This window comes from Pleurodeles waltl, chromosome 12, assembly GCF_031143425.1.
Source record: "Pleurodeles waltl isolate 20211129_DDA chromosome 12, aPleWal1.hap1.20221129, whole genome shotgun sequence".
NCBI classification, from domain to species: Eukaryota; Metazoa; Chordata; class Amphibia; order Caudata; family Salamandridae; genus Pleurodeles; species Pleurodeles waltl.
In genome coordinates this window covers 628,074,345-628,097,837 of record NC_090451.1, presented here as the reverse complement: position 1 = coordinate 628,097,837, position 23,493 = coordinate 628,074,345, and the positions used below count along the sequence as shown (strand labels likewise).

General features: G+C 42.7%; 1 protein-coding gene across 1 annotated transcript in view; it reads right to left on the bottom strand.

Annotated features, from left to right (window-relative positions):
• The window catches only part of IQGAP3 (IQ motif containing GTPase activating protein 3), a 158,035-nt gene that overhangs the window by 99,221 nt on the left and 35,321 nt on the right, over positions 1-23,493 (bottom strand). The window contains exons 14-22 of the mRNA XM_069218034.1: positions 22,947-23,071; positions 19,988-20,151; positions 19,146-19,236; positions 18,688-18,855; positions 17,851-17,993; positions 12,454-12,624; positions 11,591-11,674; positions 10,867-10,938; positions 2,940-3,009 (exon numbers count right to left, since the gene is read on the bottom strand). Coding sequence (XP_069074135.1) covers positions 2,940-3,009; positions 10,867-10,938; positions 11,591-11,674; positions 12,454-12,624; positions 17,851-17,993; positions 18,688-18,855; positions 19,146-19,236; positions 19,988-20,151; positions 22,947-23,071 — 1,088 coding nt within the window. The remainder of the gene's footprint in view (positions 1-2,939; positions 3,010-10,866; positions 10,939-11,590; positions 11,675-12,453; positions 12,625-17,850; positions 17,994-18,687; positions 18,856-19,145; positions 19,237-19,987; positions 20,152-22,946; positions 23,072-23,493) is intronic.

Here is a 23,493-nt window from a genome sequence, read left to right as displayed (position 1 = left end):
TTTAAAAAATTAAAAGTCGACTGCACCCAAGCATGGTTGCAAATGCCAACACTAGTGCCAATTACCTGTCCAATGGAAATCACTAGTGTCCAAGCTACAATTATTTTGGAAATTGGCCAAGTAATAATCTGTATAGCCTGGGTGAAGACAGGTCAGATATCTTTAGGAACATCTGGAAGGACTTGAGGCACCAATTCTCAAGGGCCTGGTAATAGCAGCCGAGCAGACAGCTGGTTTTCCCAGACTGTATTAGCAAACTGGTGGATGAGAATACCTGTTTTCCATAGGTCTCCACCAGTTTTAACTTCCTATCAGTGGTGAGTAGTTGGGAACATGTTGGGGTTAGTTTTGCTAGCAGGCGTCTGCACCATGGATGCAGAAGTATTAAATTTTTTGTGTTTTTGACTTACAGTGACTTTGAATGAGACAAAGACAGACTCTTGCTAGGACTCCATCAACTTCTAGATGTGGAACGGGATGGATATCAAACTTATGACTTCAAGCAGTTCCATTGCAGAGTATACTGATGCCTGACTATGTTGTTTAACTTTGTGGTCTTGGACGTCCTTCAGGTTCAACAACACACAATCGCTGCAGGCCTTAGAATTGTCTCGACCCTGGTCACAACAGGCAAACTTGATTTGGAGGGGGGGGGGGGGGGGGGATCTGTCACAGGCATTTGTTGGAGAGAGTCGTTACAAGGTTTAAAACCTGTTTTGGGAGGTGACATTTTCCTTGCACACTGTCTTACAAGTTTGAAGAGGTAAAAGGAGTTTCAAAGAGACGATAGTGAGCTCCGGATCTGAATCTGAAGACACAGAAAGAATGGAACTGATGTCAGCACACAGGAGTGCCGCATATGTAGGTTTTGCATGTCATTTCTGCAGCAGAAGGGCATCAATGTAGAGCTCAACAGCAATCGGCAAAGCAAAAGTATTACTCAAACATTTCCGGATCTAGCCTGGGGAATATTCAAAAGGGGAGGAATCTGCGGTTAGAAGTCTATCAGAAACAGTACCAACAAAAACACCAGAAACAGAAGTGGAGTAATTTAGGGAGTCCCCAAAGCTAGAAGAGGCAAACAAAGCCATCTCTGTCCTAAATACCAAATCATCACAGAATGAATCCAGACTTCCAATATTCACAAAAAGAGCTTAAAAAAACCTCACTACTTCAAACTATATCTTCCTTGTTTACTTACTGTTGTTTACTCCTTTATCTCCATTCCTGTACTGTCATTCAATGTTATCCGATGTCATTTGTATTATTGTAAAGCTCTCCACTGTCCTAATGGCAAGGTTTACATCAGCAATACTATAGTATGTTATATATATATATATATATATATATATATATATATATATATATATATATATACACACACACATACACATACACATATACACATACACACATACATACACATATACACACGTTGTTGTATTTTATTTTTCCACTAACAAAACAAAGGTTACAAGGACATTATAGTCAGCTTCTGAATTTGCATGCACAAAACCACAGAAATTTAGTTGTTCTAGTTATTTGAAGTAACTCCAACTATAATCCATGCCCAGCTTTCTCATCAATAATTTTATCACAAATGTTGCAGTGATAATAACAATGATGCCACAGAAGAGGTCATGAATGAGGTATTATGTGAGATAATTAGCTGTGCATGGTGAAGGTGCGAGTTCTAGTTACCGTAGGGCATGAGTTATAGTAACTTGAGAGGAAATTTAGTTTGCTCTCGCATGGGGGTGGGGACGGTCTAAATTCCTGCCAAGCAACAGCAAACTGGTGTGTGCCCAGAGTGGGCTCCTCAGGAAATTTTGGGGAGGAGGTGGAAACACAGGGGGGCTCCTGATGGTGGCTGGGGGTGTTTGCACAGCCCCATCCCACTTTGCATTTGACCATGGCCTAGAGAAGTAGTGGTCCCCAAGGCCTTCAAAGGCCTAAGGATGGGGGCCCAAAGAACCCCTCTTGGTCAGGTGGTTGTCCCCAGGGTTCAAACTACCCTAAGATAGGGGAGCTGCATGTGCCACCCTCCCCTTTCCTTACATTACATTACATTATACCCCCAGGGCCTGACCCACACAGGGGCTGAAAAAAAATATACAACTGCATGAAACCGCTTGTCTACTCCCTCCAATTCCGCTGCAGTTTCCAGCGAAATAATTTTTTTAATGCCTGGCAGGGTCTCTTATTTTTCACTTTAGTGGGGGACTCAGCTGAGTCAGACTCCCAAAATGGCTGCAAACACTTCCTGGTTTGAGTGTAGACAGCCAACCAGATATCTGCACAGGGACTGTCAGATCCACGTCCCTTGATATCTACATTGCTTTTTCCTTCAATATCTCAAAACATACTTAGCAGATTTACACCAAATCACAAAAAAATAAACACTTTCTGCACCAAAGCTAGCTTTCTGCCAAAACTGATGAAATTCCATCCAGTGGTTCGGGATGGAGCATGTAAAAATCCGTATGGAAATTGCATGGGTTTAAAGTGTTTTGGTATCCCCCCCACTCCTCCCCTTTTTCCCAGCCTCTGCTTGACTAATCACCCTGAAACTTTCAAAACAGCAGCTGACGCGAGTGGTGTACTAGTTTTGAATTTTTTTTTAAGATTCGTCAAACAGTGACAAAGTTATTTGCAAAGCAAAAAATGCTTTTCCTTTGGAAAGTATGTCCTAACTATAATTACCTACTGGCAATTGAAACCCATAGAAATTCAGTAGTTTTAGTTATACATACAGTTATAACTATCTGAAGAAACTATAAGTTGTGCCATTAAGTAATTTTAGGCAACAAGTTTTAGTTTCTTAACATAAGTCCAATTGAAGGACATTTGTGATTTAAAACAGCAATTGTAAAAATAAATCTGATAACCCAAATGAAACCAACTTCTAGACTGCTATTAAAATGGCAATATCAACTCACCCAGCATTCTATAGTCGCCCCTTGCCTTGTTCGCTCTCACAAATGCCTGGATTTTGATTATGTATCGGACCTAAAACAAGAAAATATTGAACGCCTCTTATAACGCTTAATTCTGCAAGATAATTACTTAAAACCTTAAGTGTCTCTAATATACAGTTGTGCATCCTTTAAGATGCACAGAATACATCTGGGTGCATTTGCATAGAATTTAACAATACACAAAATATCAGTAGCATGAGGTGTATAGTACGTTCTTTAATGCAGAACAGATTACAAGACACAGGCAGTTCCCCGTTAAACAGGTGCCATTGAGAAAGGGTGTACCACACAAAGAAGCCAGACCAAACACACAGTATTTCGGATTTCAGCATAAACCAATGTAGCATTCTTTGCCAGCTCATTTCATAGGTGTCCATGAAACGTTTCACTGTCCATTCTACGATACCACAAGTTATTTTTGATCCTTTTTATTAAATGTTGTTTCAACACCCAAAGGCTGTTTCGCACAATATGGCAAGTTTGCATTGGGAGAAAAATAAAGAATAAAACTGCATGGGAGGAGCACGTAGTTAGTTGTAATTGCGACTCACATTGCTAATTGTGAGTCTTTTTGAATACCAAGAAAAATTGGTAAATACACATTTCTTGTGATTACCAAAGACAAGCACCAACGCTTTGCAACTACTGTGCTGGTCACAGTTACAAAGTCATATGTTGGTCAATGGCACTCGTTTTATGATGGTTAAAATAATATAAGGCTAAGATAGTTAACGAGGATCCCAACCTTTCCCCATGGGGAACAGACACTACTGCCTACACTAGGAGAATTAGTTCTCTCACCCCCATTTCTGACTGAATGTGCTAATTTTGACAAATCGAGAAGAAAAACTAGTACCTAAAAAATACATTGTACATCTAATTTTAGAAAACAAGTCTAAGTGGAGACCATGTGTAGCTTACAATTTCATTCAGTTACTCAACCTCTAGGACAAGATTTTTATTTTTTTATTTTCCCCAGACAATACACTTCCTAGGTCGGCTACGCCCAAGTAAGAGCCAGAAAGCACTACATGCGGTTGCTATGCTTCACAGAAAATATCAACAGAAATGTGAGAGGTAGGCTTGGTTGTTTGCTATAAAAACTTTGGTCATGGTGTACATAAGCAAGCCTAAATAATAAAACTGTTTCTAGCTTCTTATGAAAAGAAGTCAGACTAAGACAACAGCTGTAAAGAAATGGCTCCCTGTTGCAGTTACCCCCCACTTTTTGCCTGATACTGATGCTGACTTGACTGAGAAGTGTGCTGGGACCCTGCTAACCAGGCCCCAGCACCAGTGTTCTTTCACCTAAAATGTACCATTGATTCCACAATTGGCAGACCCTGGCATCCAGATAAGTCCCTTGTAACTGGTACTTCTAGTACCAAGGGCCCTGATGCCAAGGAAGGTCTCTAAGGGCTGCAGCATGTCTTATGCCACCCTGGAGACCTCTCACTCAGCACAGACACACTGCTTGCCAGCTTGTGTGTGCTAGTGAGGACAAAACGAGTAAGTCGACATGGCACTCCCCTCAGGGTGCCATGCCAGCCTCTCACTGCCTATGCAGTATAGGTAAGACACCCCTCTAGCAGGCCTTACAGCCCTAAGGCAGGGTGCACTATACCATAGGTGAGGGTACCAGTGCATGAGCATGGTACCCCTACAGTGTCTCAACAAAACCTTAGACATTGTAAGTGCAGGGTAGCCATAAGAGTATATGGTCTGGGAGTCTGTCAAACACGAACTCCACAGCACCATAATGGCTACACTGAAAACTGGGAAGTTTGGTATCAAACTTCTCAGCACAATAAATGCACACTGATGCCAGTGTACATTTTATTGCAAAATACACCCCAGAGGGCACCTTAAAGGTGCCCCCTGAAACTTAACCGACTGTCTGTGTAGGCTGACTAGTTCCAGCAGCCTGCCACACCAGAGACATGTTGCTGGCCCCATGGGGAGAGTGCCTTTGTCACTCTGAGGCCAGTAACAAAGCCTGCACTGGGTGGAGATGCTAACACCTCCCCCAGGCAGGAGCTGTGACACCTGGCGGTGAGCCTCAAAGGCTCACCCCTTTGTCACAGCCCAGCAGGGCACTCCAGCTTAGTGGAGTTGCCCGCCCCCTCCGGCCACGGCCCCCACTTTTGGCGGCAAGGCTGGAGGGAACAAAGAAAGCAACAAGGAGGAGTCACTGGCCAGTCAGGACAGCCCCTAAGGTGTCCTGAGCTGAGGTGACTCTGACTTTTAGAAATCCTCCATCTTGCAGATGGAGGATTCCCCCAATAGGGTTAGGATTGTGACCCCCTCCCCTTGGGAGGAGGCACAAAGAGGGTGTACCCACCCTCAGGGCTAGTAGCCATTGGCTACTAACCCCCCAGACCTAAACACGCCCTTAAATTTAGTATTTAAGGGCTACCCTGAACCCTAGAAAATTAGATTCCTGCAACTACAAGAAGAAGGACTGCCTAGCTGAAAACCCCTGCAGCGGAAGACCAGAAGACGACAACTGCCTTGGCTCCAGAAACTCACCGGCCTGTCTCCTGCCTTCCAAAGATCCTGCTCCAGCGACGCCTTCCAAAGGGACCAGCGACCTCGACATCCTCTGAGGACTGCCCCTGCTTCGAAAAGACAAGAAACTCCCGAGGACAGCGGACCTGCTCCAAGAAAGGCTGCAACTTTGTTTCCAGCAGCCTTGAAAGAACCCTGCAAGCTCCCCGCAAGAAGCGTGAGACTTGCAACACTGCACCCGGCGACCCCGACTCGGCTGGTGGAGATCCAACACCTCAGGAGGGACCCCAGGACTACTCTGATACTGTGAGTACCAAAACCTGTCCCCCCTGGGCCCCCACAGCGCCGCCTGCAGAGGGAATCCCGAGGCTTCCCCTGACCGCGACTCTTTGAATCCAAAGTCCCGACGCCTGGGAGAGACCCTGCACCCGCAGCCCCCAGGACCTGAAGGACCGGACTTTCACTGGAGAAGTGACCCCCAGGAGTCCCTCTCCCTTGCCCAAGTGGAGGTTTCCCCGAGGAACCCCCCCCTTGCCTGCCTGCAGCGCTGAAGAGATCCCGAGATCTCTCATAGACTAACATTGCGAACCCGACGCTGGTTTCTACACTGCACCCGGCCGCCCCCGCGCTGCTGAGGGTGAAATTTCTGTGTGGGCTTGTGTCCCCCCCCGGTGCCCTACAAAACCCCCCTGGTCTGCCCTCCGAAGACGCGGGTACTTACCTGCAAGCAGACCGGAACCGGGGCACCCCCTTCTCTCCATTCTAGCCTATGTGTTTTGGGCACCACTTTGAACTCTGCACCTGACCGGCCCTGAGCTGCTGGTGTGGTGACTTTGGGGTTGCTCTGAACCCCCAACGGTGGGCTACCTTGGACCAAGAACTGAACCCTGTAAGTGTCCTACTTACCTGGTAAAACTAACAAAAACTTACCTCCCCCAGGAACTGTGAAAATTGCACTAAGTGTCCACTTTTAAAACAGCTATTTGTCAATAACTTGAAAAGTATACATGCAATTTTTATGATTTGAAGTTCCTAATGTACTTACCTGCAATACCTTTCAAACAAGATATTACATGTTAAATTTGAACCTGTGGTTCTTAAAATAAACTAAGAAAATATATTTTTCTATACAAAACCTATTGGCTGGATTTGTCTCTGAGTGTGTGTACCTCATTTATTGTCTATGTGTATGTACAACAAATGCTTAACACTACTCCTTGGATAAGCCTACTGCTCGACCACACTACCACAAAATAGAGCATTAGTATTATCTCTTTTTACCACTATTTTACCTCTAAGGGGAACCCTTGGACTCTGTGCATGCTATTCCTTACTTTGAAATAGCACATACAGAGCCAACTTCCTACAACAGCCAACCACACTAAAACCAGCCATCAGTCATGGATTAATTTCAGATGCTATGCACTAAAAGTGTCACCAAAACTCTGAGCAAATTCACTAGTTTGGATCAAAGCCAGACTAATCCAATGCGCAATGGAGTCGAAATGGGAGGAGTCCCTCGGTCTCGTGACTCGAAAAGACTTCTTCGAAGAAAAACAACTTGTAACACTCCGAGCCCAACACCAGATGGCGGAATGTTCACAGCATGTGTATCTGCAGCTACACATGCCATCGAACATATATATATATATATATATATATACACACACACATACATACATATATATATATATACATATATATATATATACACACACACACACACACACACACACACACACACACATACCGTGCAGTGGACAGGTCCGCTGTGGCAGAATGACAGGGCAAACATCAGAAGAGGTTATCCAGGAAGTACTAGAGGAAAATGGCCTGGTGGACATTCAGCGGCTGTGGCACCTGTGGCTACTGAAGGGCACATACATGTCATCAGTACATGGGTCATGGGGTAGAGTAGATTAGACTACTGGGTGGTGTCCAGTGAGGCACCAGCATGGGTGGAGGAGGGTTAGGGCTCCTCACCATCATTCTGGCCCCAGTTATATGGTGGCTCCGAGCGACAGCCCTACTAGATGTTGTGCTCAAGGAAGGAATCCTATCAGCCCTAGTTGAAATCTTCGGGAAAAAAATGTTGGATCAGTAGACAGGAGGGACATTATCTGGGAAGCCTTCAAAGTCAATATCAGGTGTATATGTATTTGTACACAAGCAGGAGTGTGAAAAACAATACACACAAGACAGAGGATTCCCTGGCTCTCTTGAACAAGAATACAAGCGACGGTCTAACCATGCAACCCTTGCAGCTATTCAGGAGTCTTAACAACAGACATGCAGCACAAAAACTGCAGTTTTTATCAAAGCAACATATAGCGCAAGCATATGGGAGGGGTGGCCAACCGGGGCGTAGCCTGGCTGAGAACACCTGGAGGCACGGAACACATAGTAAAGATGTCAACTTCAGAGACGCACGAATATTGGGATAGTCTCTCAATACTTACAGCCTTGAAGCACTTCTTTAACGGGCTATACAGCTTCGATGCATCTGCTACGGCAGATGAGATTAATGCATCTCTAGAAGATGTGGCATCAGCATGGCACTCAATAAATTCAGATACCAAGCCCTCCAGAACCCATCCAAACCATCCACAGATGGTCCACACTCACCACAGAAGAGACTGAAATCATCATGAAGAGCATTCACTCCAGAGCTCCAACAGACCTCTGTCCTCACCACATCTACAACGCCCCCCCACCCCAAACTCCTCAAGACGCTGCCAGCGGGGCCATGTATATGTTGAAGAGAGCTGGGCTCGGGGAGCATCCTGAGGGACTCTTCAGCTGACTTCCGTTGGTTTGGATATGAAGGGTGGGAGCCTGACTGTCTTCTTCCGCTGAAGGAGTGGATCCACTGCAAAACCTTTCCGCGGATTCCTGCGTCGTGGAGTCTGGTGCATAAGGTGCTGTGGGGGACCATTTTGACAGCTGCTGAGAGGTCGAGGAGTACGAGTGCTGCAGTGTCAGCGGTCAAGGAGTGTGCAGATGTCATCGGTGGGTGCAAGAAGAGCTGTCTCCATGCTGTGGTTGCTGCAGAATCCAGACTGGGAGGTATCCAGAGAGTTGTCCTCGGAACTGTCGCAGTTGGAAGTTTATGGCTTTTTCCAGGACTTCGGCTGAGTAGGGTAGCAGCGAGATGGATCGGAAGTTCTTAAGCGCTGATGGGTCTGCTGTGGGTTTCTTCAGGAGGGGGACTCAGATAGCACTCCCAGGTCAGGCAGATTCGGGTGCAACGTTTGGCTATCTCAGAGTTATCCTCTTGGGTGGCTGGCAATCTATAGTGGCAAAACCTTTGCGGTTGCTACCATCTTGGTGATTTGGTAAACTTCAGCTCCTGTGTCCCTGGAGCTCGTTCCAGGAGATTAGCCAACTGATCCTTTGAGTCACTGCTGTTGTTGGATTTCGGGAATCAATGCCACAATCCCTCCCTCCCTCCCTCCCTCCCTCCTCCCCCCACCTCCTCCCCCCCCACCTCCCCCAAGCCAGGAACCGTAGGCATAGTGTAAACCTGGCTAACCTACAGTGCAGCAGGTGCAGTCCTTCTGACTGAGCAGCTTCTCTTAGTGAGAGTCCAAGTGGCAGCTGATCAGTCCTCTTTCAGTACTCTCTCAGATTTCAGCATGATTGCAAGGTCAGAGGACCAGGGGTGACATTTATCCCATTAGGTGCCCCGAGGAAACCACGAGGTCACTAGCCAATGGGCTACTGGGTCCCCCTTCTACCTAGTGATGAAGTTCCTGTGATGTGTGGTATCTGGCTATCCCAGAGTGCAACATTCTTGACCATTTCAAAATGGCATGACCCTTCCTTGGTTGTGAGGAGCTTAGTAGGAAACCCTAGAGGTGTGGCGACCAGAGGGATACATGCAGTATAATCGGTTTAGGGGGTGGTGGGGGAGGTAGTTTTCCCTCCTTGACCTAGTCTCCACTCTGACTGCAGGAACAAAAGGCATCCTGCTCGGGGGTGTTGGTGCTATTTTCCTCAAAAAGGCGGCTTTACCTTTGAAGCTCACCTTTAGGGCCAACACCCTTGAGTGGGCATCCTGGGAGAGGAGGCGACACCTCTCTTCAAGGAAACTGCTTTTGTTCCTGTGCTGGGGAGTCATTCACACATCTCCCTAGATGGTCAAAAACCTGTCTGTGTGCCAAGGCCCTGGTGAGGCCCCAGGGCTAGCTGGAGCACAGAGTGGCAACTTTCTATAAGTTGTTCACCTTTAATAGTGGTATTAAATTAGACCTGGGCGTCAGGTTGGGATTAATGCCACTATTAATTCGCTACCTTACATGTCCCAGTTAGGTAATTCTATTCAGGAGTTCAGTTAGCCGGGCTGTAATGCCAACAGGTACCCTTTGATAGCCAATGGTGCTACTAACTTTATCCTCAGCAAAACAACAATTTGAAGTGTTGCTGTTATGATATATATATATATATAGAGAGAGAGAGAGATAGATATAGATAGAGATATATATATCTTACTGAACAAAATACAACTCAATGTTATAGGGCTCTATAGGCCTTCCTTAGGGAAGACTTGTATATAGTGTTAAGGGATAGTGTGGTTTTACCATTGGAGTGAACGGCAAAGTCAAACTGGCAGTAAAGACACTGTCCTTCCAGTCTGCAATGGCAGACTGGGAGCCATTTTGTATCTGGTCACACACAGGTTAGCACAAACAGTGCTGCAGCCCAGAGTGGAGACTCTGCCTCACATGCCCTGAATATCCTGGGTACCATATACTAGGGACTTATAAGTCAGTCCTTGCCAATTGGGTCTATGCAATTTGTATAGGGTCAGAACACCGACACTGAGGTATGGTTAGCAGGCTGTGGTGCATTTGCAGAGTCAAAAAAAACAGCAGCATTAGAGTAAAATTGTGGGGGTTAATCTGCAAAAAGAGGCATTTTCCTATAGTGGATGTGCAAATTCTTCAAAGTGAAGACAATTGATAAACATATGAGGGGCTGGGAAGGGAAGGGTTTTAAACTTCTTCACAAGTAATTTTGGTAAGCAATTTAAAATAGAAATCGCACTAGCATGCAGGTAGGTCTGTACACCCTGTACTCACTCCTGGAGAAATGTAGGAAATGTTTTTAATACTGTTAGAGGATCAGATGATGGCTCCCACAGAGATCAAAACAAAATGTTTTGACATGAAAGGACGTGCACATGATGCTGAAGTGCTTTTCTCGTAAGTGACATTTTCAAACTAACGTTTATAATACGACTTTGCTACATAAGTAAAACTAAGTAAACCAACCTTTTCCACATGCAGTAATAATTTCCCATTTATAGAGTTGTACGCCAGCCCCAGCAAACACCTGATTCAACTGTAACTGAATTATAGGGATTTACGTAAAGACTCACATTTTTCCTGAAAAACCGCAGCCGAGCTCTGTACCTTCTGCGAGCTTGCCACATCCTCACATAAGATTGGATCTTGGGAACAGAATCAACGTTAGAAAACTTTACAACAGGTATGCAAATAGCCAACCTTTCTCAAGTACATAAATGAGCTCTACGTAAAGGGCAAGAAAGGCAGTAGAGACTAGAATCACGTATTGCTTGCTGGCACTACTACCATCGACGTTGTTTACTTGCATTTTCATTTTGTTTAATTACCACCTTTTAAGCCAATACTCATCCTTACCACATACACGGGGTGTGCTTCCAAAATCCATTTAACTCTACAGGTGACTATAAACTCAGTCTTCTCCTATAATCATGCTCTTAGAATATTCACCCAGGTGATAGGTAACTAATCAGTAATTGACAGTCATCATACCTATTTTTATTTCATTTAAATTACAGTAGAATATTTTCATATTAATACATTTTAATAAAAATCCAAGCGAAATGAGATTGCCACAGGACGTTTTTGTACGTATAAAATGTACCTGCAAAATACTTCAAATTAATTAGGTAGACTTTAGAAACTCTTCTAGCTATGTAACACATTGGGAAGCTCAAGAACTGTGGCTTTGGTTTGATGGGAGTCCCCAGCGCAGTATTAACAGCCAATAAACGCTGACTTCACAAACGGCAAAGGTACTGAAAATGAAAAATGGCTGGAGAAAAACCAAATCCGTACCTTTACTGCAGCACAGGTACACTTTCTGAAGTAGAAAAGTTTTTGCTGGTAAGCTCGTCGTTGCAAGAATCCTCGCCAATGTGCCTGAATATACATAACAAAGCTTTTAAAGAATTGAAATCTTATCCTGACCCAAAAGACTGACTGTGCCACAATTAGCTGAACAGATGGCACTTAGAAAAGAACGAACTTGAAGGGATCAGAAACGAACAAGGCAATGCACATTTTCAATGACCTACAGCGGCCCGAATGTTTCATCAGTTGGGAGTAAAGTCGAATTCATAGAGATCTGGTGGTAACTTGGATCTAACAATTACATGGATGACACATCAAATGTGCTTGCTATGGCCTTGGTTGAGAAGTCAGATCTAAGATGGAACGGGCCAGGCTCCGAATTATCATCGAAGAGAGAACATACCAACACCTGCCCGTGAAAAATGCTTTAGATTCATGTAACCAACATAGTAATGTACAACAATACAGTCACAGAAACACCCTACCAGGGGCAAGGGACACAAACATTCTAATTAAGATGTTAGAAAGAGAAATTTGAAGAAGAAAACTTGTTGCAAGTACTTGACATGAGCCAAGGAGCATCTGACAGCAAATCTGAAACAGAATTGCAGGTTTTAGATGTTCAAATCTAAACAAACGCTTCAAAATGCACTGGATGAAAAATCAGCAAGAATTAATTGCGAAATTAAACCAACTCTTTTTTGGGCTAACCATCAGAGCGTTTCCCTTTTCACAGATGCATTTTAGATGTAAAAACGTACAGTCACTATAACATCCTCATACATCGCACATCAAGCACTTCAAGTGATGAAGACAGCTAACCAGAAGATGTTAAGATCATAAAATACCTGGATTTTAATAATGTCTGGCAACTGCTTGCGAAGCAGGACTGTGCGGTCTGCAAACTGCCTGCGGGCCAGGTATCCTCGCATGAGGGCTTGTAGTCGCACGATGATCTCTGTATTGGCTTCCCACTGCTGCTCACGTGTGTATGCAGCATTCACTGCAGCGATTGTGGACTAATACAAACACAGAATTTTGAAAATGGTCAAAAAAATCATCTCAGTAATATTTTTAAAATTTCAAAATGTGATTTAGCAACTTCAGTCATTGCACAAAGTTTTGCGCAACATTGTGAACACTAAGACGCCTGCACGGATTCATATTCGGGCTGTAATATATAGCAAAGCAGTGGTTTGCCTCATCAATGGAGATCCAAAGTAAAAACCTGTACAGGGTTGTAGTGTTAAACCTTCACTCCCACAGAGGTGTTGAGGGTTTTAAATGGCACTAGCCGTGAGGCAGCTTTTAAACAGTTTAATAATTTAGAAAACATTAAATTAAGTATTAGGAATGGATGCAAAAATAGCAGACAATTGACTGTACATCAGAATGATCGAATACAAAAATAATTAAGTCAATAAACAAGTAATGAATGGATTGGGGCAAGGTTTTAGTTATTTCAGGAGGAAAAGGAATGTAATATTATTTAGGAGTTCTGTATAACACCAGTAGATGTCATGCCAAAGCCATTTAAGAACGCTAGTAAACACAAGCAATCCAATGGGTGTCAAAGCTAGTCACTGCAGCTTGACCAACTTTACGTTATCTCAGTGTCTCCTCTAACGCCCCTCAAAGACAGACTTGGAAGATCTAGCAATATAAGGCCTGTCGGAAGGGAGTAACAGTTATTGACTTCCATCCGATTACTAGGTCTTACGTTGCAGCATGGTCCCATTATTAGAAGGGTGAACGTGTTCTATTATGTATAGCCAAGGGGTTTTATTGAATAGAGTAAATTGTAGATGTCGTTTGATCTTGTAATACAGTGGTTAGGATGCCAAACCCAGTTTGTGCTGGAGTTTGGCAGTAAGTGTTGTCATGTTCCAACTCTTATGCTTTTTGGTCTTAGTTTCATAATGCCTAGTAGGTTTGATCTCAAAATCCCAGAGACAAAGTAGTATTAAGCCAGGTTTGAGGTTGCTGTGATGGGTTTCCTACTTAAGACTGCCTTGTTTATTAAGACCTAAAGTGTGTCCGTTGTTGTATACGGACAGGGAAGAGCCTCACAAGATAAGAGATGCACAGTAAAAGGTTAAAGGAAGACCAAGTTATTGAATGCTATCTAGTATAATTCCAGTGATTTATAAACGATTCATACATGGTGATATAAATGTTTCATAAGCTTGCCTATTCCATTACAGAATGTGACTCACCACATATAAATCGTTGTTGGGCTAGCTCCAAAGCAGAAAGTAGTCAGCCAGAACTGCTGGATGACATTCCACTGGAAATGTAAAGCTAAGATGCCATTCAGCCTTATTTGGTTTCAGCATTTAAATCCTGATTAAGCCCATACTGAGCAAGGGTCTCAGAAACAACATTGAGGCACACTCCTCTCAGTTAGGGGGACTCAGTAAGGGCACAAACTAGAATATTCTGAATAGCAAGCTCAGAGCTTTGGGAACTCACCTTTGCAACTTATTCGGGCACCTTAGGGTAAAAGTTACAGAGTCCTAATATGGTGATTTCCCTGCTCAAAGGGCAGCCAAGAACTCTGGGTTGCCCTAGCTGCAGTGCATTCAAGTGAAATAAATAGCAGCTATTTACAAGCCGCTTTAAGTTTCACTGTGCAGGCGACAACCTGCCGGCACTATCAAGAGGGGAGAGAGATCCCTTTGCAGGCAGATGCAGTGAGTGACTGCATGTGCCTATAGGAGGGTGTCTGGAGGGTCCATAGGACCCTTGTCTCCCACTTGAGGTCTTCCCTCTGGAGGCACACTGACAGTGTGACACCTTTTCCTAGCATACTATCAGTGCACGTCCCGATGGCTTCTCTGCACCAGCGACCATAATACAGCGTCAGCGCAGAGGCAGAGATTTCCTCATTTGCATGGGACCACACCCAAATTCAACTGAGGGAACGTGCTCTCACAATAGCACATGCACACTTGCACCCGTGCTATCATTATTACAGAAGGGGCTGCACAAGCGTCTGCAGCCACTGCGTGTAATACCAAAAGTACCAATTGGGAGGTGCACACAAAGTTGACATCAACGCCTAGTGCATCCCCAGAGTACTTTGTGTAAGACAGCCCCTGGAATTCATTATCAAACCTAGATTTCTAGAATCTGTCCAGGGACTCCTTGTGATTCTCAAGGTAAAATTGCTGCAACTCAGAAGTAAAAACAGAATACATTCCGAACTTCAAAATTCTTTGAAAATAGTGTTAAAAAAACAAAAACACAGCAGATGTCTCAAAGATGTATTTACCACCATTGCATGTAAAAACTTCTGTACTGAATCTTTACAGACCATACTTTTGCTATTTAATTTGTATTTGTTGAACTGAGCAGAGATTCATTTGACCTATTTTAGGGATTTACAAATAGTTGCAATGGGAACACCTATGTATTCATTTGGTGTGCAATTTGATAGCCATTAGTTATTATTTGGTTTAATTATCACTTCATTAAGTGTGCTGCTCTGAATTCCTAGAGAGAATACCAGATTTAAACTGCTTTTAAAGAAAATGTGGTCTCTTTCTTTTTCTGACAGGAAGGGCTTTATAGCAGGGCCACAGTTAAAGTTGGGTCTTACTCCTCAAAAGCGTACACTTAGAGAAGCAGTTCACGTAGAAGATTGTGTGACGGTGTCCATTCTGGGCACACACATCTCTCAGCAGTACGCATATATAGAGAAAAATACTGCATAGGAGAGAGTACATATTAGAATATGAAGCACGGACGTAAATATGCATTACCATGACACGTTGTGCACATGCATGGGAGGCCTATGGATCCCAACTCCTATTATGATTCAGCTTTCTTGTCAGAAATATAAAAAAACCCTCATGTATACAAAATGAGTCAATAATCAATGTCCACTTCAGGCAAACATCCCAGCTGGTTTGATTTCATATGCATTTTTCCAAAAGTGCCATAGGAGTACCCAGAAATGGAATAGACTCACAAGTAAAACACTGGCGTCAGGGGAAAAGGTTCTTTTCACAATTATAAGTTGATACTATTTTCCACCAATATCTGTTGTCCCTACTCAGAGGGGGTTGAATGTGGTTTTAACCTGAGGACTCCCCAATTGAGCGACATGGGGGAGCCAAGTGGTCGGTGTCAAAACTGCGACTCTGCTTTTCACCAAAGTTAAACTACATATCCAGTTCTTTTTTCTTGTTTGAAAGAAAGAACTTTCATAGGTACATCGGCACAAAGATCCAATTGCCTGTTTTTCTATACAGATGGGGAAATTTCACCAGAGGGCTAAAACGCTGATCTTAGTTTTTACATCTCCCGATTGTAGTAGCTCAGGTTGAGGTCAAGAAATATCAAGAAGTGTTGAAAAACACCTCTTTAGATGGTTTTGTGTACAAAGTCATCAGGGCTCTTCCAAGAAAGGGTAACTTCTTCTGTAACCGTTCAGACCAGACTGCATCCAATTTACCCATCAAGCTTCTGCCTGAGAGTTAGTGCAAAGTTGCAAAATGTTCCAGATCAAATCGGATTGCAGAGTATATTGTCAAACAAGAGTAATATGTGGCCAAATAAGGCATCCATAAGAAAAAGTGTTACTGAAGGGAAGTATTAGTCCGTTGCACCTCAGTGCAGACTAATGCCCTTTCTACTGAATTATCTACGATTACTGTTAGGTTTACTTTTAAGTGCAACACAGTTCTAACACGAGACAGAACCACATCATAGAATTTAGAATGTATGAACATCATAGAGGTTATGGCGGTTATTACAAGGGGCCCTAGAGAGCAGGGCTTGTTGGCCTTTTCTCTCTCTGCATCTTAATAGAAAGAAAAAAAGAAAATATTACCCTTGCTAAGGGTATTATCAACTCAACAATTACCTTACGGATTGCACAAACTACAGAGTTCAAGGTCACTGCTCCAAAAGAGATGCAAATAGCCACAAGGAAAGAGGCTCATTAGGCAAGTTTTGTGTGGGAAATGCAACAAGTTGCGCCGGTCTTCTAAAAAACACAAATTGCTCTAGTAAGCACTTCCTATAATCTTTCAAAAGAGGGCTCTGACAATTGGGGAGGGGGAGGGGGGACTGGAATGGGAGAGTAAGTTTTTTTTTTTTCTTTAAACAAAAAAGAAAATGAGAATAAAAAAAATATAATGAGAAACAAACAAAAATCACAACTGTATTCCAAAACCCCACCACCATTGGGAAAACTGTCACCAAGCTGTATTCTAATTGAACAGAGCTACTTTGACAGTACATAAAACTTGTGGTGTATTTATCTCAGATTGATTACAGTGAACAGTCATTCAGTGATCACTCAATTGGCATCACCAGCTTTTATTTAGATGACTATCCCGGTGGATCCCAACCTTTTCATTTCTGTGGACCCCCACTTTATCATTACTGGAACCCCAACTGAATTATTATTGGTATCCGGAGACCCCCTGTGAGTTATTACTGAAAGCTGGGTACCTAATCTGTTAATATTGTTTACAATTTCTAAGCAGTCGCAGACCACGAGAAGGCTTCGCGGACCCCAAAGGGTCCCTAGATCCCAGGTTGGGAACCACTGGACTACACCATTCGTTTATCCATTTAACCAAATAAGTGGTTTTACCTCGAGTAGTCTTCTAGTCACATAATGTTATCCAATAACATGTCACCTAAATAACCAAAAGCTACAATTGATGTGCAATTCATTTTGTATAGAAATAATGTAGACCAGAGTGTGTTATGTGCTGCACATTCTTTCCCACCAGAAATGCATGGAGCACATGAGAAAATCGTGACCCCCCGCCCTTCATCCAGCAAAAATTCTACATTGTAATAGGATATGCGGGGTGGTAATTAAAACAAAAATATTTTAATAGTACACTTCAGAAATACAGCAATGAAAACTGGAATTAATCTAATTTCCACAAGGTATGGTCACAATTTTTCTGAACCTTAGTTTCCAGTAACACAAAATGAGTAGAGGCTAGAAGTTTCACAGCTACCACTGAGGGAACACACACAAAAAAACAAACAAAAACAAAGTGCTTTTGGCAAGCCTCTGTTGTCAATGCCTAATGTTTTGCTACATCTCAAATAATTTGAGGAACCAGTTAACAATCTCGTAGTAACAGAATTCATATTTTGGACACCAACAGACATACTGCATTAAAGAATAGTTACTTTGAGGCAGCTTCAAACACAAAATAGATTGTAGGTAGCTTGTGGTGGCAAGAGACCATACAGCACCCCATAGAACCCACCTGTATTTCACCACTGCTCAGGTGAGTGCTGTTGGAAAGGAAACCGTGCGGCCGGTCCCACGTCCCTTCAAAGGTTCGCAAGTGAAAGTAATACTCGCCACCATCCTTCAAGTTGTGCTTCACCCAGAGGTTTTTCACATCGCCTGCACATGGCCATCAAAATCAAAAGTTAGAAAGCTTCCAAAAAATGTCTAAAGTTTAAACGAAAGATACAGCTGCACCTTTGTAACACTGACAGTTTTGTGGAAAGTAACTCAGAAGTCCTTGAGGCACTGCTGGTCAGTGTACCCGAATGGCAGATGGCTGCTGTAAAACTGTCTGCAATGACTACATTCACATGTTCCAAAAGGTGTTTTTTCAAGTTTTTTAGATGTATTTATAAATCAGCAGCATATGTATTGAGGACACATAAGAGTGTGAAACTGTAGAATCTTCAATCTTTCTCATGAAGCAGACTGGCTGGGCAGGAAGGCAAAAACACTGCTGTTTGTTTATTTGTAGGTGCAAACTAAGTGGAGATGGTCTGGCCAACTGTGCCACCATGCCTATTATGACATCACCACTACCAAGCCAGTTATCCCACTACACATGTTGACAAAAAGATAGACATTCGTCAACCACACAAAGGGGAGGACAACAAAATGATGTCGCTAAATACAACACTCACCAAAACAAGCTGTAATGCTTTAAACAGACATCCAGGCTCGTAAAGCTACAGCAAAAATAGAACACCCCCTATTCATATTGCAGGCACACCCCCACTCTAGATTCTGAAAAGTAAACATCTGCTCCTATTCTCAAAAGAATGCCATTCAAAACGCAGAAAATTATACTTACCAGTTTGTCTTTTGATATTCATCTTGTTGGCAAGCTCAGTCTGATACATAGCAGCACAATCCGTCACAACGCCACACAAAGCCACATCTGGATTGCACAGCACACGGACAGTCTGCGATGGCTTCCCTTCCTTTATGGACTGATTAATAGCAGCTATACCCAAAGCCACTGAAAGGGAGAAAGTGCATGCATTTGTAGATTTGCTTCAAATATGAATACATGGTAAAGGCAATATTTGATATTTTGAGTGGTCCTTTACTGACATATTTTACAATAATCACCACAATATTATTTAACATCTGGTTTTGAGACGACCAAATGGTAGCCTGTTTGAGGAATAGACAAACAACTCAAAGAGCAGATGCCTACTGAATAAAGGATATGAACCTGCTGAGTAAAAGATACAACCCTCCCACCTCATGGTTTTACAAAGTCGTAACCAAGCACAGAATGCTTACTTTTTCTTGCCCTCTCCGTGTCTTGGTTAGCTTGGGAGACACCTTCCCGGATCTCCTCCAACCAAAGTAAGGCTCCTTCATCTCTGGTCACCTGCAAAAGCATAATATTGAAAGTTAGCCAAACAGAAACACATGTAAAGGTGTGTAAGGAACTTTTTTCCAGCTCTCATTTTTTTAACTAGTAATAACAAGCATTTGCAATGCAAGGATCTCGTGTTTGCTCACGTTAGATCTATTGGCATGGTAAATTCCTGACTGGACTTTTCTTGCCACATAAATTGATAATGAAAAGTAAAATAGTTGACATACCCAATCCGATTCAAAGCGCCACGGCCACCATGAGCCTGAGCGCAAAGGAGAGACACAAAAAGGGGAAAAAAGTTTGCTTGCAGTCAAACTTATCGGCAAACATACAACTATCCATGTAAAAGGGTCGATGGCCAAGGCGGTAACCGACTGCCCCAAGGAGGGACAAACAAAGCATTTACCAATGATGATAAAGGATTTTTGAAAGGCAAGCCCATAAACGAGTAAAAGTGATGGGCGTGCGGTGGGCGTGGTTAAAAGGCCAGAGATGGATTACAACAGCCCAGAGCGCTTGCCCGCTCAACCTAAAAATAGCAAACATAATATGGGTATTAACAATTAAAATTAAATTCCCTTCTTTCTGGCAACAACAGTATTGGTTAAGGCCAGTACTTCTAGATTTACTTTCTGTATGTAGCGTACACAGCTCACTAGAGGGTGACAACATGGTGCTCTGTTATAAACGTATGTGTCAAAATGGACAGAGATCACTAGAGGCTGTATAGTAGGGACCCTGTGCTTATGGTAGGAAATACCTGTGCTTTACGTCGACGAGCACCAGCCAGGACATGATGATAGCGCTTGGCAACTGGGAGTGCCACGTCAGTCAGCCCAACAGCAGGCATCAGCAAAGCAGTCAACGTTTTCTCTGGGTTACTCTGCTCTAGTGCATCATTAATGAGACCGATTGCCACAATTTCTGCAATGGAGATGTAAACACAGCTCACTGATGTTGCGAGAAAAAAAATGTGAACTCATTCTTTTGAATGACTCCAGAAAAATTCTAATCCATTTTACTCACATAATGTAAAAGAGGGACAACATTTTTCTGCAGATACAAATGTTATTGAGACTAAATATGCTGTTTGTTCAGTGTGGACCACAACAATCTGCTGCAGGATTGTTAAGAATCCTTACTTTATGGATCCACGCAATCACACTTAAAACAGATCCTAGATATGTCACTCACTCGTCATCTAATAAATGACATATTAAAAGGTTTAAGAAATGAAAAAAGCTGCAACCCGACACTGCTGTACTTGCGGTGCATTGCACGCCACTCACTTTACCAGTGTACACTGTAACCTCATCTACTGCACATATCTACCGTGAAATTAACATTTTGAAGTAAAGAGCTCATCTGGTACAATGTTCTAAGATCATTTTCGTTTGCCTACATCTAAATGGTGTACGTCACAATACCCTATATAAATAACACTGAAAAATGTATATGGGGCACATTTGTCACTGACCAAAAATTGTGCCGTTAGTGTTGCGTAGCATTGAACAAATGGTGGAAACAGTTTTATTCATCTTTAGGTCTCGCCTGAGCCAGCGCACATGCTAAAACCTACAACTAGGTTTTCCAAGAAAGGAGGAAAAAAAAAAAAAAAAAAAAATCACCACCAACACACACACACACACACACCACAAAAGAAGAACTTTTAGCCCGTCCATTACTTTTGCTTGCAAAACAACTTGAAACCATCAGAACTTAAGCTCTCACTTCCCGGTCGATGCAAGAGCCAAATGCAAACAACTATCAATAACAAAACTTTGTCATAGGTGACCGATTTCCAAAACATATTTTGGTCGTCTGTCACTTATTGATGATGAAACAGTAAACATACATTTAAGACTGTTGCCATTCAGGATCTGTTTTTTTTTTTTTTTAAGTATCAATATTTGCTGCTGTTTCACATTTACTTATTTGTTGGTGAACCCTCTTTAATAATTTAAATAATGCTTTGTTCATCAAATACACTATTTTCAAAATGTTGGTTTCAACTTTACTCCCTTCACCCCAACACACCACTGAAACCTAAAATCCTTAATTTTCTTAACCTCTTCTCTCTTATCTCCCATTGCCTCTACTCACCCGCCAAACATTAAATTACCCTTAACCTCTACCTACACATGAGCTGTAAAATCAACCATACCGCCCTTTACCTAAAAAATATGTTATTTAAAATAACTTACCTCTGTGAAAAGTACAGTATGGTGAAGGTCTTGCGGAGAAAAGGCTGCATGGGAAAGGCTGTTTCCCTGCAGGTAGGACACATTCCTACTCAGTCCTTAAACATTCTCCTGCTTTCACCCTAAATCCCATAATGTTTTTTAGGGCACTGCTGTTTTGTGGCCTTCAGTACGTTTGGAGGTTGCCTTCACCCCTTTTGATAGTTTGCTCACACCCGCCCCACTCAACACCCTTTATTTTAGGTCTTGCTTGAGAGAGTACATGTGGTGCAGTTTGTGAAACATTTTGTTTACTTACAGAGGGCTTAGAGCCCACTCATTGCTTATTGTTTGTTACGTTCGTTGTCGCTCATTCCCTTGCTTCTCTTTGTTCAGCGGATGCAGACATCACTTCCTCTTTGTGCATTTCTCCCTAAACTGGAGCGTGGCCCAAGTATTGCTTTCCTTATCCAGTCTCCTTCCATTTCTTGAAGCTTTCAGAAGATACTTTATTTTCCTTTTCAGTGCCCTACCTCATCCACCCTCTGTCAATATTGCGCGGCCTTTCCCAACAGAACATATATAAAAAATAAAAATAAAAAAAACAAAACACACAAACAGACAAAAAAGCGCACCATTGGGTTTCAAGATACTACAAAAAAGCAGACAGAGCAGCTCTCCATGCTCTGCATATTCTTTTTGATGCGGTCTTCAGGTGGGCCAACAAAACAAACTTCAGCTTGGTGGTAAAATAATTAATCTGGTCATTTTTTCCCCTCCAATGCCTTTTATGCAATCATGAGTTTCAGACATCGCAGCTATGCCATGACCCTTCTTGCTTTAGACAACTTCAGACCGCTAAAGTAGATTGCGGCCCTTGCACCAATTTATGGAGGGCAGTTAATTAGTTGCGTTATTAGTGATTGATTTGTATTTTGCCCACCACCCTCAACCTTTGTCTTACCTTTCCTACCCCCCATTTAAAATGAAAGGTTGATGTCTAAAAGTGCATCTTTGAATGACCCATTCCGTACTTTCCATCCTATGCATGCCTCCAGAGTACAGCCTACTCTCAGTCATGTGTGCGCCTGAATTAATCTGCATTACTGTATTTTAGAAAACTGCCCACATTTCATCTCAAAGATTTTAACCTGTCCTCCTTGGAAAGACATACTATACAACCTAACAATATATAATCATTTCTAACTCTCCCCACCAACCTTCTTTATCAATTCACATACCTCACCACTAAAAATAACACTTAAATCCAACTAATTTAATCCACCACAAAAAGACACTGGAGTAAATGCATGGAATGGTTTCATTCTGACTGCATAACTAATCCCAGTAAACAAAATCAACTATTAACCGCTCATTCATCACAAACATTTGGTTCCAGAGTAGGGTGCTGCAAGCGTAAAGTGTTTCAAAGTTAAGGGTAGTAAGAGCTATATAAATGTAATTACAATACAACACAGATGTGTATCCATCTGTACAAAGCAATACAGCTTAGGGTCGCAGAGTGCCCACATCACTTACTGTCATGTTCATCTTGTACTGATCCATTGACATCATTTACGCAGGCCTGTAGGTCGTTCCAGCTCAAGAACGCAACTCCCAACTTTGGGAGCTGAAGCTTCTGTTTCCACAACTTATCAAAGTAACTGAGGAAGAACACAAAGCAAATTTTAACTACAGCTGTTGTTACTATACCAAATTTACATTGACACTTGCCAAAGAATGAATACAAGAACTAGGGTCTCATAAAAATACAGTCATCATATGTTCCACATTGTAGACAACAATAAGAAGCAACCACCAAATACATACGAACAACAAACCAGAAAATGCTCTACTCCCACATCTGCTTCTATAAAGCAGAAAGACGTTATGCGATCAACACCTGCTCCTTCAAGCAACAGGGTAGGCTACCAAGAGGGGGGTGAGAGGAAATCCTGATGCTGGACTCCATTACAACTCAAAGCAAAGTCAGATCTTAATGTTGGTTGGACACTGACCAAAAACCTTAACAGCTCAATACACAGCACACCCATACCCCGGTCTGAGGAAGGCACTCCTCTTTCTC